Raw genomic sequence first — 16,570 nt, 5'->3', positions numbered from 1 at the left:
TAAAAGAAGAGGGGTCACAGCAGCCTAGTTATACATTTCCGACCCCTGTCCAGGCCAAGCCACTGTGGCTTATTTGCACCTGACAGGTGATCACCGGCTAATAGTTAGGAGATGATGGTAAGAGCACTGGGCCTTTCTTCTATCGGAGAAAGAATGCTATAATTAGTAGAGATCTACCGACCGCAGTTGCTGATAGATCAGGGTTTTAAGTTGCCAAGTCTACAAGCGTGATGGAAGATTGCTACTAGATATCCAATTTTGGAACTGGTGGTGTGCTCTGTGCAGACTATCAGATGGATTAACATTTTCGGGGTCAGCCCTAAACCAGCTCAGTATAGGTGCCGCCGGACTGGAAAAGTGCCGTTGAGCCTGCGCTGTGTTGGGGTGGCTGTAACCAGCGCTAAATCCTGGGTGATCGAAGATTTGCAGCTTGGTCGAAGTATGATCATGGCTTACATATTGTACTACATCCTTACAATTTAGTTTGCGAATTCAATGAACACTCGCTTAAAGCGTCGAGGTTCTGCGAATTAATTGCTGATCGGATCATGAATTTCCTTTTTTGCTTTACATCGGTCTCATCTTGATTGCCAATAAATACCATGAAGTTTGCGGAGGAGCTTGATCATGAGCTTGTTCCAGGTATGTACTCTTAGTTTACATCTCTTCACCTTGATGCTTTTACACGCCTACTAATGTAAAACTCCCTAGAATGGAGAGCCAACTACCTCAACTATAAGGCCGGGAAACGATACGTCAAAGCTGTTGGTCGTGCAGTTCAGCGTAACCATGGAGCAGCGCATCCCCAAGGACGGGAAATCCTCACCAGCCCCTTCACGGCACATGGTGTCAGACGCGGCGTGAGTGATGGAAGCGAAGAGAGAATAGCCTTCAGAAACAGACCAGTTCTCACGGGCCAAACAGGTCCTTCGGAAGAAGAAGAGCCCTTGAGTCAGTCGTCCAATGAACAAACAGATGGAACTTCCTCCCCGACAGCTCAGTCGCATACATCACCCATCATAGAGACGCGAGTTATGTTTCAGTTCCCAGGAAAGCCTCTCTTAACGCAATCGACAATCCAGTCTCAGCAAAGTCAGATCTTGTCACCTAGGTCCCAACCAAGTCAACGGGATGAGCTTCGAAAATTTCTTCAACCCCTCACCATACCACCACAGCCATGCTTCAATGCTGTACCTCCACACGATGATCATATTGACACCCCAACACCGAGTCAAGTGCGGCGCATGCTTCCGGTGGGCCACTCATTCACTCGGATACAGACACAAAAGCTCGAGGAAAACTTAACTCCGACAGATATATTACGAGTACGAACACGTGAATACTTCAAATTCATGGATAACGAGCTTGAAAAGGTGGAAACATTCTACAGGGAGAAGGAGACACAGGCAGGGAAAAGATTGGAGTCCTTGAGAGAGCAGCTGCACGTCATGCGTGATCGAAGAACTCAAGAGATTTCTCATATGAGGGATGCTCGTCCCGATGATGATACTGATGAGGGACAAGAAGACGAGAGTGAGAGGACTCCACGGTTCTCTCTTCCCATCGCGTCCAGAATCACCAAGCCCGGTCCCAATTCGAGAGCGCTTCAAACCCTATCATTTACACCGATATCCCATTCCACGCACCGAAATCTGGATTATACAAGAAGAAGAGCATCAGTGTCATCCAATACTACCAAGGAAGTCTCCTATCGAACGGCCAAGCACAAGCTGAAAATAGCACTCCAGGAATCCTACCGCGGCCTAGAACTCCTGAAGTCTTATGCCCTCCTCAACCGGACCGCCTTTCGCAAGCTGAACAAGAAATACGAAAAAACCATCTCGCCCAACACCAGACCTAGCTACCACTATATGCACGCCAAAGTCAACAAATCCAACTTCGTCACCAGCGGTGCTCTGGAAGAGTACGTCGAAGCCACCGAAGACCTCTACACCCGCTACTTTGAGCGTGGAAACCACAAACTCGCTGTTGAAAAACTACGGCAACTTATCAGACCCAAAGGCGACAAATCGACCAGCGCGTTCATGAATGGGGCCCTGATCGGTGTGGGGCTGACTTTTGCCGTCGAAGGCGTGGTATGGGGTGTTCAAAAGCTCCACGACGAAGACGAGGACGTTCAACAGCAGACCAGATTCCTTCTACAGTTTTACGGCGGATATTTCCTCATGCTGTACATGTTCGCGTGGTTTTGCCTCTGCTGCCGGGTATGGACAGCGTTCAAGGTCAATTATGCTTTTATCTTCGAGTTTGACTCGCGGCATGATTTGGATTGGCGGCAGCTGTCGGAATTTCCGAGTTTCTTTACGCTGTTGTTTGGGATTTTCATCTGGTTGAACTTCTCGGACATTGGACATGAGGCGATGTTCTTGTATTACCCTGTGCTGTTGATATTCATAACATTGTGTATCATTCTGTTGCCGATGCCAGTGCTTAGGTGGCGGAGTCGGAGGTGGTTTGCTGTTGCCCATGTAAGTTGCGTATTTCAGTTATTCGGGGAGATACTGACGAACTCTTTAAATAGGCGCGCATGTTTTGCGCGGGGCTATTCCCCGTTGAGTTTCGCGATTTCTTTCTCGGCGACATCTACGTCTCTCTTGCATACGCGGTGGCTGTAAGTCTAATCTTTACCAACTTCGAAGTGGTCATTAATAAAATGCCGTAGAATACCGAGCTGTTCTTTTGTCTTTACGCTGTACGCTGGGAAGAACCGATGCAGTGCGACTCGAGAAACTCCCGCCTCCTCGGATTTCTGGCAGCTCTCCCAGCAATATGGCGTGCACTACAATGCATACGTCGGTATCGGGACTCGAAACATGCCTTCCCGCACTTGGCCAACTTCCTTAAATATCTCTTTGCAATCGCAACTGCTGTGGTTCTGTCCCTGTTTCGGATCGATCACAACCCCCTTAGCCTGTCCCTATATATAGCATGTGCCTCAATTAATGCATTTTACGGAGGTAAGCTCGTGTCCTCTTAACAAGTGAGGCCCAGGCTGACATTCTTTCCCTGAAGCTGTGTGGGATCTCTTTATGGACTTCTCCCTGCTCCAGCCGGGGGCGCGTCTAATCGGTCTCCGAGACACCATGGCCTTCGACCAGCCCTGGATGTACTACGGTATCATCGTTGTCGACCCAATCCTGCGCTTCGGCTGGATTTTCCTGGCAATATTCAGCCACAGCATCCAGCACGGAACTATCGTGGCGTTCTTCGTGGCCTTTGCTGAAGTCACACGTAGGGGCATGTGGACGCTCTTCCGGGTCGAGAATGAACACTGCACAAACGTTGTGCAGCAGAAAGTTTTGCGTGATGTTCCGTTACCATACGACTTTGAGAAGGTTGAGACAGCTGAGAAGCGGGTTGAATTTAGCGGTTTCCAACTACGGGCAGCCAGGCCAGCTGAAAACCTTCATCCGCAACAAGATGACGCTGCGACGCCTTTGATGGAAGCTGGCAAGGCTGGGACAAGTGAATATTCCAAGGCTCAAGGAAATACCTCGTCAGGGAGTCTTAGACGGGGCTTCTCCAAGATTCTGGCCGAAGCGCACGCCCAGGACTTCCAGAAGCGGAGGCGAAGACTACGGGAGCCGAATGAGCAGGATAGGGGCATCCAACAGGCGTTGCAAAGTGATGAAGGGTCTGACGACGGTGAAACTGGCTAAGATGACAGTGTCGAGACGCAAACTGAGTCATCTAGGACTAAAACTAGGATAAGGATATGATTGTGATATGACCATATCGAAAATAGTATATATAGATTTGCAATGACGGGGTGTAGCGGCGTTTTACTGAGTGGACATTGACATCGTATCGCTGTTATGAAGGCTTTGTATTTGAGGTGGGCACATTACTATTACTATTACCAGCGAGCCTTTTAGACTTCAAATTGGTACTTATTTCCACCGCTTTTCTGACTTGTGTAATGTGCCAATACTTGGTGATGAAAGGGAGGAGTCGGACAATAATCTTACTTCAGTTAGCGTAGAAATGCGGCATGCCGAACACGGGACGCGGGATGCAGGCTCCACTCGGGGCCACGGCCGTCACTGCCGACTAACCTCATACAACTACTCTCTAACTTCTTGCCGAGGAAAGTGTTGTCTAATTCACTTCGATTTCTTGCTGAATTGAACTGAAAATTTTGCCATAACCCCAAATGATCGCGAGCAGCTCCACAATATGAGTCACTCGCATCGCGTTGCGAATGCAAGTTGGATCCCAATCTCATTCCTGATCTGACGCAACGCTTCATGCGACTCATGGAGAGAACGAGGAACCGTTCACAACAAGCCGCTACAGATACTACACCAGCGACACCTATCTTGATGTCGGCAGCACAGGGATCCGATGCCGACTCAGGCCAACCAGGTCCATTCTACCAGCAAGTCATCGCCCTCTCCCTCACACCACAGCGCTACCAACGCCCCGGCCTCCAGGAAAAAGTCCTCGAGACCCTAGATCTCGGCAAGATCTACATCTACGCCGATGAGTTTACTACCGAAAATCCCGATCTTGGCCACCAGGACTGCGTAATTAAAGGCCTGCTCAAGTTCTTTAAAACGGAATTCTTCACCTGGGTCACCTCGCCCACCTGCTCGCAGTGTGGCAGCGAGACCACAATGTCCGGCGTCGAAGCGCCCAACCCCGGGGAGCTGCGAAAGGGCGCATCACGGACCGAAGTCCACCGATGCAAGGAGCTGCCCCTGCACTTGGAACGCTTCCCGCGGTATAACGACCCGGAGACGCTCCTCGAGACGCGGCGCGGCCGCTGTGGCGAGTGGGCGAATTGCTTCTCGCTGTGTTGCCTGGCGCTGGGCTCGCGCACACGATGGGTCTGGAACGCCGAGGACCACGTCTGGACCGAGGTGTACAGCGAGAGGCTAAAGCGGTGGGTGCACTGCGATAGCTGCGAGCAGGCTTTTGATCAACCGCAGATATACGCTGTGGGATGGGGGAAGAAGATGAGTTATTGCTTGGCTTTTAGCAGCGAGGGGGCGAAGGATGTTACGAGGAGATACGTTAGGAAGGAAGAGCAGGCGCTTTCGAGAACGAGGGGAACGGAGGGAGAACTGCAGAGGGCGATTGGCGATGTTACCAAGCGATGTCGTTCGACTGAAAATGCTGAGAGGTTAAGGGCTGAGGATGAGGCGGAAGAGGTGGAGCTGGCTGGGTTCATGAGTGGACCTACGCCGACAGCACCCGAGGAGGAGAGACCAAGAGAAAGTGGCAATGTGGAATGGAAGGAGGCAAGAGGGGAGATGGGTCGGAAGGATGCAAGTGGGTGAAATTGAGGTCTCTGATGTCTCGTTCACCTGATGTGATTTTATCCGAACATCTCTCTGCTATCAGCCACTTTTTCACTTTGTCTAAGTGTAACTGACAGGAAACGCCGAAGACATACGTGCTGGTGGCTTGACCATTACCTTCTTGGCTTTGAATTGATAGGTCACATAGAATAAATGTCGGCTTTGAAAAGGAACATTCTAGCCTAACATACCAATATCCGACGTGGGAATCAGGCAGTACTAGTCAAATATATTCCTTGGCAACGCTTACTGTGTTATAAAAAGCCAATGATCTCAGTACCTCTTTGGATTGGACTGCCCATTTCTGCATGGCATTCTACTCACTGACTTGTCGGGCAGAGGTCCCCAACAAGGCACCACCCAACCAGCAACGCCCGTCCTAGACTACGCCCCCAAACATGCAGGTAGGATATGCTGATATGATTGACTAACTCACAACACTGGTAACCAATAAAGAACCAAGCTGGTAGTGTATTGAGTATTTCATGGACACTTGGAAAACTTGGCTGTCTTGTTGGCCTCGACGTAAAAGCGTACGCCGGAGTAGTAGATTGTCTCGAAAGCAAGGCAGACCTTATTGTCTGACCGTGGAGTCTCTCTTCTACAAAATTTGGCACTTTCAGCTGATACTCGGGTATATGCTAAGTTAAGACATGAGTCCCTTTAGATTATGTTTGTATGCACTCATGATGGTTCCAGCACTTGACAACTCCTCGTCATCAAACGGTATAATGAAGAAAGAAACCAGACAGTCTGAACATTCCACCTGGATTACCTCGAGGTCAATCTCGACACGGTCCCGTCTTTTTATACTCCTCTCCGGGGTTAATCGTCTATTCCGTTATCATCATACTCTACCTAACTCTTCATCTTACCAAGAACCCAGTCCTCGTACCGAACCTTCTTCCCCTTCTCTCCGACCCATTCATCGGCCCCAGGTTCGCAGAAAAACGGAACACTGAACCTTTCCGTCTTCACGCTTTGCACCCGATGTGAGGTCGCGACAAATTTTCCTCCGCTCAACATTGCCATCAGATCTCCAATATTAACGACTAGGCTCCCGGGCACGTACGGTGCAGGGATCCAATCGCCCGCGGCGTTGCGCCCCTCCAGTCCGCCGGTGGCGTCCTGGACCAGCAGCGTCAGCAGTCCGGAGTCTGTGTGCTCTGAGCAGCTGAGCTCCTGGCTGGGCGCGGACGGTAAAACGGCGGGGTAATGTAGCAGGCACAGGGTGCTGACGCTGTGGGTGAGCAGCTCGGTGAAGGCTTCGCTAGGCTTTTCCAGAGACAGTGCGAGGAGGGCGAGGAGGGTTCTGGAGAGGGATAGGAGTTCTGTGTAGAGAATTTCCAAACGATGTCGCGAGGGGAACGTATATAGAGGAGGAAATACATTAGGTTCGGTCAGGGTAAAGGGGGAGTCGCTTGAGGTTGATGACGAGCGGTTGGGAGTGCAGCAGCCCATTTCGAACCCTTCTTTGAAATTATCACACTGTGCTGAGCAGGGAAATAGCTTTCAGCTATCAGAGGTGTGTTCATAGGTTATTTATGCTAGAGTTGGTATTTACCCTCGATATGTGTTTGTGTTTTGTTTCCTGAAGGACTTCTTGGCTACTGCCATCTTCTTTTCCTCGTCGATTGAAAAGAACTCCCTCGCCAAGCCGAGAATTTCTTCGTTGGAGAAGGATAGTGGCGAGTTGATGAGGTATGCAAACCCCGTAGTTGCGAACACCTCGTGAAGCTCTTTTGCTACGGCTATGAGAGCTTCTTCGGATAGCTCTACGGTAGAAAGCGGCGCGAGGTCCACAATAGGAACAGATACAAACTTTGTCGCCATGTTGATCGCTAGACGAGTGAAAACAGTGTACTGAAGAAATGCTTGCAGCGACGAACTTGGCGGAACAACGCGAGAATGCCGATGCGAAGAACGCTTGGTGGAGATAAAACTGAGACAAGCTGCACCACACTGGGACGTACCAAAAGTGCCTGATAAACAGTTGCCTAGCGAAGGTCCTCACTGTTGGCTTACAAATAGACCACAAATGCACGTACAAGTACAAGAATCTGACATTAGAACGCTAATGCATGTCTGAGGCTTCGCGGACTCTTGGATATCGACCACAGAGCCTTGTGAAGCATTTGGAGATTCGTGTGACCAAAGAGGCAAGCCGGTCGCGAGCCTCCTGCAAGAATGGGGTGATGGGATTCCTTAGAATCGGCAGAAAGCCTTGCAGCCTGATGATCGAGCGGGGTTGACTGACCGTCAGCCACTTAGCTCTCAGCTTGCTCGCTGGGACTTAAGCAGGCTGCGAGGCTATGTGGGCTATATGCGTTTGTCTTGAGGAACTCGAACGATAAGACCTCCGGCTTCCTTGTGTCTGAATCTTCCAATCAGAATGTATCGCGACGGATAAGGCTTGCAAGCGGGGTACTACAAGTGCGCATTCGGGCGAAATGGACATGTTTCCCATGTACTGTCTATAATTACCGGCTGTAGCCTGATATCGGAATCAGTCTTTCCCATGTTTCCTGTACGACCATGGATCCCGAGAAGACCAGCAACGGCCAGAGGGCCGGAGAGGCGCCCGAGAAGTACTCTGTCTTCACCCCAGCCGAAAAGTGGTGCATCACCGCCATGGTGGCATATGCCGCTTCGTTTTCGACCTTGAGCAGCTTCATTTACTACCCGGTCTTGGAACAATTGTCACAAAGCCTGGCTGTTTCAATCGATCAAATCAATCTGACCATTACTTCGTACATGGCAGTCGCGACAGTAGCGCCAACCTTGCTTGGTGACGCGGCTGACGTACTGGGCCGACGACCCACGTACGTGGTTGCTTTGAGTCTGTATGTCGTGACGAACATTTAAATCGCGCTATCGAAGTCGTATATATCGCTTGTTGCTCTTCGTGTAATGCAGGCACTGACAATCTCCGGTATGCCGTCTCTCTCGGTCTTTCCGACTTTGTCGTTCCTGCTAACGTCTGGCTTCAGGCGTCTTCTCGATTGCGTACGGCGTGGTTACTTATATCGCTTCTCCGGCAGAAAGAGGATCATTTGTTGGTGCCGTATCTTTTGCGTAGGTCCAGACTCGATTCTCTGATGATATTTAGCTCAACTCCGTTGGCCAGCGTGACGATCGCGCCAAGTCTGGGTCCGATATTAGGGGGAGGTTTAGCCTATGCCGCTGGTTGGACCTGGATCTTCTGGTTCCTGGGCATTGCCGCATCGTTATGCTTGGCGATCATAGTCTGCTTTTTGCCAGAGACTTCTCGAAACCTCGTGGGGAACGGTTCAATCAGACCGTCGAAGCACTTGCAACTACCAATTCCCGGACTTATGTGTCACTGGAAGGAAAGCGACGTTGTGGCAAGCCATAGGTGGCGACTGCCTAACCCTCTCAGATCCCTGAAGATACTAATCCGCAAGGACAATATCATCATCATTCTCGCCTGCGGCATTCTCTACGTGGTCTACACCTGCATTTGCGCTTCGCTTTCCGTGTTGTTCATAAACATCTATGAGCTAAACCAGTTCCAAGCAGGTCTCATATACATGCCGTTCGGCGTCGGTGGGACTCTTTCAACTTTCTTCTGTGGGCCGCTGCTGAACAAGGCATACCGTAAAGCCAGGACGGAGCACGGCCTTGCTACAGACATTACAGCTGGAGATGACCTAGATAAATTTCCCATTGAGAAGGCTCGTCTGACTGTGATATGGATACCTATGCTCGTAACCACATTGTCTGTCGTGGCTTTTGGCTGGGTGTTGCATTTTCACCAGGTGCGCATTGTCTTGTGTTCGCAGGTTCCCCATGACTCGTTAGCTCATATAGTCCAGCATATCGCAATTCCGCTCTGTATCCAGTTCATTGCCGGTCTCGCCATGCAACTCGATTTCAGTGTAAGTCATGCCTCGAAAATTCATTTCAGCGTTAGAGCATCTAACGGAATGACATCCAGATCTATAATACTCTTCTAGTAGACAAAAACCATCGAACACCAGCAGCTGCTCAAGCTTCTAGTAAAATAGTCCGTTTTGCACTAGCAGCTATTGCAACGGTGTTTTTACAGGACTTAATAGACACGTTAGGCATCGGTGGGACATCTACACTCATGGGGGGCTGTGCCTTGTTATCACCAGCTTGTTTTTAGTTGACTACCATCAGGGGATGGCGTGGAGGCAGGAAGGGCTAAACTTATCCAATGATTGAGAAAACATAGTTCATGCCAGCACCATAGTATTAGGACCCGACTCAGGTTTTTCTGTTATCTGCGCCGAGGAGACGATGAACCAACTGCTATGGCGCTGGGTTTTCACAAAGCGAGTTTCAAATACGCAATTAGGGGGGACACCGACTTTCAGACATCACGTTGGGTCGAGTCAGTCAGTGTGCGGAGCACGTTGGAAAACCCATGGGAAGTCTTGGCATTTCTGCTCAGTGTCCAATAGAAAGAAGCATCACCTGATGCAGAATCAACCAAGTTTTGAGCAGCTTCTAGAAGTGTGGGCTTCTATAGATACCTGTTCCCTGGCGCTCTGCCCTAGTTCCTTGATCTACAAGCTAAATTCAAACCAAAGATGAGCTCCTCACAATCGCAACATCACCATTCGTCGGACACAACAAGCTCCTCTCTTTCCCCCATACGTTGCAGAGAACTAGGCATTCTCTACTTATCCAGTCCCCTGGCAACGCGAAAATCTCCGTACCCAGGCTATGAGGATCATTTTTACCTTGCTGATGGACAAGAGTCGCTGAACTCCAAGCTCGTGATATTGGTAAAGGCACCCCCGGTGGATCTGAACTTGTTGAAACCTGCCAGGAGCAGATCTGAAACGTCCGGGAGAGGAATATCAGGCGGTTGTTGGGTAGGAAGGCAATTGCCAGGGCAATTCGGGAAGATGCGTTCTGGGGGAGAAGGGATGGGGTTATTGTCGCCGGGACGCTCTTCTGATCCTTGTCTGACGTCACAGTCGTTGCGGCGGAAAAGGAGCTCGTGTCAAAATAGAGAAATTTCTTCTCCCTCGTTTTATGACTCAAAGGGGAAATTTGAACCAACACATGCCTTTTGTCGTGAGTTACGAGGACTCGGTCAAGTGATGCCTGGTCCGATGGGATTCCTGGGCCTGGTGGTCCATTATGATAGAGTGGATAGTCGAGTTTGTAATTCTGGCGCTCAACCAAGTTCCAGTCCAGTATGTGAGCGGTCTTTGATGCAAATCCTATCACCAGACCCGGATCCTGAGGATGTATGATCCATTTGCACTCAGCAGTCTGTAACTTTATCGAGTTTGTAACCGAAAAAGATGCGATTGAAATGGTGAGAACCATTGAAGCTGTATGGACCAAGACATGGCTGGCGTCAGATTGAAAAAGTAGCTGAAGAATCGGCCCCTTCGTACTACTTTGCATCGGCAAGATCTTTTGTGGCCCCACGACGGGATCGGAATTGCTGGCACCAGGGCGTATCGATGTGATGAAGATCTTTCTACTTGAGTCAGAAAAGCACAAAAATCGTCCATCGGGACTCCAGGTCATTTGGCCAATGCTGAAATGGTTTTTGGACGTGTGGATCTCTGTAATACCCCCTCGCTTTGTGTCGTGTAAAACCACTGTTCCCTTTTCTGTACCGCAGCAATACAAACGTTCGGTAGGCGATACTGCGAGTACAGTGATAGGGTCGATCCACTTGGGCGTATTCACAGGTACACGGGAGCTTAGAGTGAGACTCTCTGTCTCGCTGTCGCTGTCGCTGCCTTTGCCTGCCTGTTCTGCATATCTCAACAAAGCGTTAGGCTCCCAGGCGTTACCATAATAGCCTCTGATATCGTAAAGGCGACGAAGGTCTGGACTGAAGGCTAAGCCAAGCACGGTATCTTGGGATGCCAAGTGATAGAGAAGGGATAGGCTAGACGTAGTGTAGACCTTCACGGTTCCGTGTACGTCACCGGTGGCAAACAGGTTCCCATCTCGATTGATGGTCAGCCTATTTGCTCCCACAGGAAGCTCGTCGAGTTCTCCATCATAGGGTCCCCATTTGAAGATCTGTCCCGTAGTGTAAAGACCCAAGATCTGTGGAAAATGTGGGTGCCAGACAGCTTCAACCACTTCACCTGGATATTCTGCGTCTTTCCTCCAACAATGACCAATATGTACAGGTCCATCGGTCTCCCAAGCGGAAAGTGGATGGCCACGATAGGCTACAGTAATCAAGGTCCCATCTTTATTCAGAGATATTTGACTTGCGGCATTCAAGAAGTGTCCTTCCAGCTCAGGCTCTTCGAGCTCGGCCACGAGGTTCCAGGCGGGAGATGGGTGGGTCAATTGCAAAGATCGTATCCGCCTGTCATCAGTCCCGACAAGAAGAGTGCTGTTATTCTTCAAGAGCAAGACAAGGGGGCGGAGTCCCGTCTCGATATTCGCAACCGACAATGTGCAGTTCCCCGTTGAAACCTCCCAGACCTTTGTCGTACGGTAGCCATATGTAACAATCACCGTGCCTGTGCTGTTAAGTTGCATCCTGTACACACGCTCTCCGTGCTTGAATGGACTGGATGCTGTCTCGTCTAAAGTTGATGAATCGTAAAGGAAAACGCTTCCGGACGAGACGAGGACAGCAATTTGAGCTCCAGATACCTGAATAAAAGAAGCATAGGTGCGGAAGCCGAACGAAAAACGACCAAGTGAATCGCTTGGTTGCAGATAAGGAGCCGCTGTCCAAGATATTGGCCGAAGTCGGAGGAACACAGACATACGGAAGCAAACATCCAGAATCCAAGAGAGAACCTCGGCTGGCTATAAGTAAGGAGTCGAGACGGAGGAAGATAGAGAGGGCAGAGATCAATGCATCACCGTGGGCACCCCTACCTGAGACCGCCAGTGACCACCCGGTGCTACGTAGGAGGGACGCCCGTTACTCCCCATCACTCTGTACTATTGCCTTCGGCCTAGCCGTACCCTGACATGACCACTCTCGCTTTGTGATACCTCATGTGCTCTCCGTTCGGCGGAGTATCTAGAGAGATGTTTTGACGTTCGAACAAGGACGCCAAGGCGGTTACTGTACGCAAGAATGTGAATCCAAGTTAAAACCCAGTGTCCTTTTAGGAACTTCTTAACGGCTTCAGCCGTTTCGCTACAGTCAACCGGCGCTGCTATCAAGTGAAATGACCAGAAATTGGCCGCATACTCCAGAAACTCTGGCATTTGATCCCGGATGATCTTTGATCTGAGAGCGGGAGCCATAAGACAGCGCATACAGCTGAGAAACATCTGCTTATGGCCTTCCTCACGGTCAACATGAAAGGGACGGGGACCACCGCTGCTGTTGAGCAAGTCCTCGCGAGCGGTTTGATGAATCATTGCAACGTTGGCACCATTATCGACGAGGACAAAGCCACCGCATAGATCGAGAATGGTTCGTTGCAGGTCAATGACCTCCAAGACGTCCTCTTCCAAGGCCTGCGAGAGTTCTGCAACGGTCAACATGCGTAGTGAACAAGTGACACACTGCAAAATAGTCGATGCCAATTTCCTGTCTGTTGGGGTTGGTGTCTGAGCAATGGACGAGGCCATCCGATCGTATAATGCTTCCATGCCAACTGGCAATTCTCGAAGCGCACGTTCAACATCCGGTTGAGTGTAGCACATGTTCAACTTATCAACAGCGAGTCTTACCCACTGGTCCTTCAATTAGTGTTGCTCGGCAGAACCCAAAATAAAATGACTATTTCAAAGAAGTTGGGGGTTCTTACGAGGAAATTATTCTGCGCTCCATCGACGATCCGCTGCACGAGATCTTCTTTGAATCCAGCGTCTCCAGGCATGTTCAACTCCTGGTGAATGTAACGTCAGAAGTCTTCCAGGTGATCCCCAATACTCATAGTAGTGGGATGAAGTATAGTCGGAATCCTCTGGAAGGCGGAAGACAGCTCGTTGGTTCTTCGACTTACAAGCAAGATTCGTACAGGTAGAGACAAGGAAGAGATGTCGGAGAGTTGTTTGAGAATGGCCCGGGGATCATCGGCTTCATCAAGGCCATCTATGACCCAGAACAATGGCTTCCGAATTTCCGTACTGGACAAAGCGGTCTTGATGACGCAGTCCCATATGGTTCTCGAGTCTGCAGTTTCAAAACCGATAGCTTCCTCGGCTAGTTGAATAACATTTTGCAGAAAACCAGGCACGCTGAGTGCTATCTGATACGCTATTGAACGAAGGATGAGGCTCAGTGTTCGTTTTTTTCGGTCACCGAATCGTATGAAGAAGTATTGACAGCAGGCGTCTTCCTTCACGAGACTGTTGATTATAAATGAAGACAAGACTGATTTTCCACTTGCGGCTCCGCCAGTTAACCAGAGGAGACGTGGCGATGGGTCCTGGGAGTGTAGCCATTCGAGGTAAGTCTCATTTTGGAGAATCCAATCACCGGTTCCCTCTACCCACTGGTCCCGGAAAAACGAGTAGTCTATGCTTGGCAGTTCTGTTATGGCGAGCACTGACTTCAAATCATGCGACTGCTTTCGGTTCGATACCAGCCCCTTGGACCGTGAACTTGTCGGATTGCTTGAAATGATCTTGCTGAGGAGTGACTTGAGAGCATTTCTGACGGTTATGTAATTCGGATCTTCAGGGCAGTCGTATTTGCAGACACCATGGTGGTCTGCATTCAATGCCTTGGATGTCTCTCCGGGGTATCCAAGTACGGAAGAATCCTTCTCCAATACCATCTTTTTGGTTGTCAGTACAGCAAAAGATAGTTCTCTCGACTTGGACTCACAACTCGGGCACTTTTTAGTCCAAGTGAAGTAGGCTGAGTTGCGTAAAAGGAAATAATGTCCAGTCTCGGTGCAATGTGACGGAACTGTTCGTTGAGCTTTTGCAACGTGAACGAACTTCTGGTTAGCTCAGAAATATACTGCTTCGAGTTGGTGACGAAGGTTGACTGTAATATACGATTCAAGGTATTGGCGAGGTTTGTACCACGGTGTGGCGTCGCAAGAAAGGTGATGGCGGAGATAGCCTTGATTATTGACTCATATTCGGGATCATTCTGGCCTTGCATGTATGCCTTCACATTGTCAGCGTAGCCTAGAAGCATTCATATGATCTCTTACCTCCTTGACGATGAGGCCTCCCATGCTGTGCGCGACAAAAATCAAAGGCACCTTGTTCGAGATTAGACTCATAAATTGATATGAGGTCAAGATATACATGACTTCACCTACGTGTCCGATGTCTAACTCTTGACCCTGCCCATCCCTGGCATATTTGAGGTCAAACAGCAAGTCCTTGGCAAAGTCCAACACTGAGGTATTGATGTTTCCTGCTTTGCGAAAATCGGCATTGTATCCAAAGGTCAGTATCCTGGCCAGGCAGAGGTCAGACTCGATGGGCAGGAATGTTAATGGCCAGAATAACGCGGGGTTCGTGTGTTTGGACCAAGTTCACATACTACTTCCCCCGAGACCATGTACGAAGACAATATCGGCCTTGTGGCCATTTGAAGGGCAGTAGACGACATTCAGGCCAAGTGGCCCAGGGTCCGTGCTTTTTTGTCTAGGCTGGACGCTCGATTGTGATTATCGCCGGGACTGGATACTATCGTGGGCTGTCTTGGCTTCCGAAAGGGAGGGAAGAGACACCCCAGAATCCTCTGGACTTACGCCGGCATCGGTGGACTTCGATCTAGATTGACCCTGTGGCCGGCGATCATCATTGCTGCCCTTTTTCCTAAGAGCGGAAATTTTTCTTAACTAATAGTGATGGAAGAGCAGTCAGTTATCCTGTTGGTATTGAAGGGCCGTTGGGGCTGCGTTCGCCCACTTACCATGATCCCTCAAGTTGCCCAGAGTGGACGGCGTGCAGCGACTCAGTCAGTGAGCGGAGGCTTTTCTGCCGCTAGTTTGCGTAACACGTGGCTCGATCAGATATGTATAATAGAAGAGTGTCGCCATTACAGCCGCCGTACAACCCGAACAAGACCTTTCGACGTAGAGACCTAGAGTAAACGGCAAGAAAAGAAGAAAAATTCTAGTACAGACCTCCAGCACGCTAGATATCAGGGAAAGCTCGGAACTCAGCTGAACATCTAAGCTGGTTGTGGAAATTTGTCGGCACGTGTGATCTAGGTTAAGGCGGCTTATGGATGCCGATAGGCGAACAACATTGACCAGGAAAACAGATCGGCCGCTTTTCTCCTTTTCCCTCTTCAGGATGAGAAAGGGCCGAATGAACTTTTTGGTAGACCCTTGGAACCTCATGTTCGTTTTCAGCATCTCAAGTGTCAACCAATCTATCGCGGAATTTTGGTTCCAGGTTGATATAATCCCTCAATCTTCTGGCGTTTTCTGGGACTCATAGAGACCCCTGGACCTACCGTGGTGCTGCGGGCAGGCAAGTTCAAACGGTCACTCGGCAAGCGTGCCATGCGGTGCATCAAGGTGCTTCGCCAAGGTCTACCCTGTGTGCACAGGTGCTACATGGTAGCCTTGTACTCGTGCACATGGCAAATTATTAAACTTGCACGACTCACAAAACGAGGCCTCCAGAAGAGTCTGTGGGATTCGATTCCTTGTCACGGCTGCTGCAGATGCAACACTCCGTCGAAGGCCCCTCTCTGCCTAAAGATACCGAAGTACGTCAAGTGTTGCGTTGGTGTCAAACTGCCAATCTGGATGTAATAAACTGTGCAATATGTGGAATAGCAAGTGCCACTTTCGCGGTTAATCATCCTATTACTTATTACTGGAATGTCCCAGTAATTCTATGTATTGTAGGATAATTTCCATGCCTATGGTACTTTTTCGAGGTCATTTCACCAAAACTACGCATTTTGGAGTTTCGCACATCTCCGGGGGGAGGGAGGGCCGGAAGGGGGAGCCAATCATCCTAATCCACGTTTTTGCAGCCTACAGGTAGCCGCCGCCGCCGAGAAAATACCTAGGCTGACTGGACTGAACGGGTGAACAGGGTACCTGGATGAGGCATAACTCCGCATAGCCCATATTCACCTTATCTACGGATAATCGCTGCTAAGAGCATACCTACATCAGTCTGGCTGGGCTTACTAGTTACCCAGGTATGCAGGTTCCTCAGACAACGGCACTCACGGATTCAAATACAACCATATAAGTCAGCATAGAACAAAGTAAGGTCGCGAAAAGCATTGGCGACGGCCAACATCGGTCTTTAATAACACCACCTTCCTTTCAACGAATTCAACTAGCTCGTATTGCAAGGCCGCCTGA

The 16,570-nt window shown here is 49.8% G+C and overlaps 4 protein-coding genes across 4 annotated transcripts; 2 read left to right on the top strand and 2 right to left on the bottom strand.

Moving 5' to 3' along the window:
- The first annotated feature begins 4,068 nt into the window (after positions 1-4,068).
- BCR38DRAFT_450433 (uncharacterized protein) lies at positions 4,069-5,568 on the top strand. Its single transcript, XM_040861372.1, has one exon. The coding sequence runs from the start codon at positions 4,269-4,271 to the stop codon at positions 5,301-5,303; it is 1,035 nt and encodes a 344-aa protein (XP_040710421.1). The 5' UTR covers positions 4,069-4,268; the 3' UTR covers positions 5,304-5,568.
- Positions 5,569-6,182: 614 nt separating this feature from the next.
- Positions 6,183-7,473, bottom strand: BCR38DRAFT_504690 (uncharacterized protein; the record flags this gene model as incomplete). Its single annotated transcript, XM_040864904.1, has 2 exons — positions 6,936-7,473; positions 6,183-6,833 (listed from the first exon to the last, which is right to left on the bottom strand). Exons 1-2 carry the CDS (start codon positions 7,155-7,157, stop codon positions 6,183-6,185), a joined length of 873 nt encoding a protein of 290 aa, XP_040710420.1. The 5' UTR covers positions 7,158-7,473.
- Positions 7,474-7,859: 386 nt separating this feature from the next.
- Positions 7,860-9,474, top strand: BCR38DRAFT_461515 (major facilitator superfamily domain-containing protein; the record flags this gene model as incomplete). Its single annotated transcript, XM_040862537.1, has 5 exons — positions 7,860-8,174; positions 8,205-8,256; positions 8,315-8,399; positions 8,434-9,223; positions 9,283-9,474. 5 exons carry the CDS (start codon positions 7,860-7,862, stop codon positions 9,472-9,474), a joined length of 1,434 nt encoding a protein of 477 aa, XP_040710419.1.
- A 416-nt stretch (positions 9,475-9,890) lies between these two features.
- BCR38DRAFT_414263 (uncharacterized protein) lies at positions 9,891-15,153 on the bottom strand (the record flags this gene model as incomplete). The annotated part of the gene is made up of 10 exons (XM_040858917.1): positions 9,891-11,957; positions 12,309-13,001; positions 13,076-13,156; positions 13,274-14,050; positions 14,101-14,391; positions 14,438-14,488; positions 14,549-14,628; positions 14,776-14,884; positions 14,987-15,076; positions 15,151-15,153. 10 exons carry the CDS (start codon positions 15,151-15,153, stop codon positions 9,891-9,893), a joined length of 4,242 nt encoding a protein of 1,413 aa, XP_040710418.1.
- Between the last annotated feature and the right edge of the window lie 1,417 nt (positions 15,154-16,570).

Source organism: Pseudomassariella vexata (assembly GCF_002105095.1).
Source record: "Pseudomassariella vexata strain CBS 129021 chromosome Unknown BCR38scaffold_21, whole genome shotgun sequence".
Taxonomy (NCBI): Eukaryota; Fungi; Ascomycota; class Sordariomycetes; order Amphisphaeriales; family Pseudomassariaceae; genus Pseudomassariella; species Pseudomassariella vexata.
The sequence above is the reverse complement of the archived record's forward strand: the minus strand, read 5'-3'. Positions and strand labels throughout refer to the sequence as shown.

Coding starts and splice junctions, on each gene's coding strand:
- BCR38DRAFT_450433 (XM_040861372.1), top strand. CDS start 4,269: ATGCGACTCATGGAGAGAACGAGGAACCGTTCACAACAAGCCGCTACA.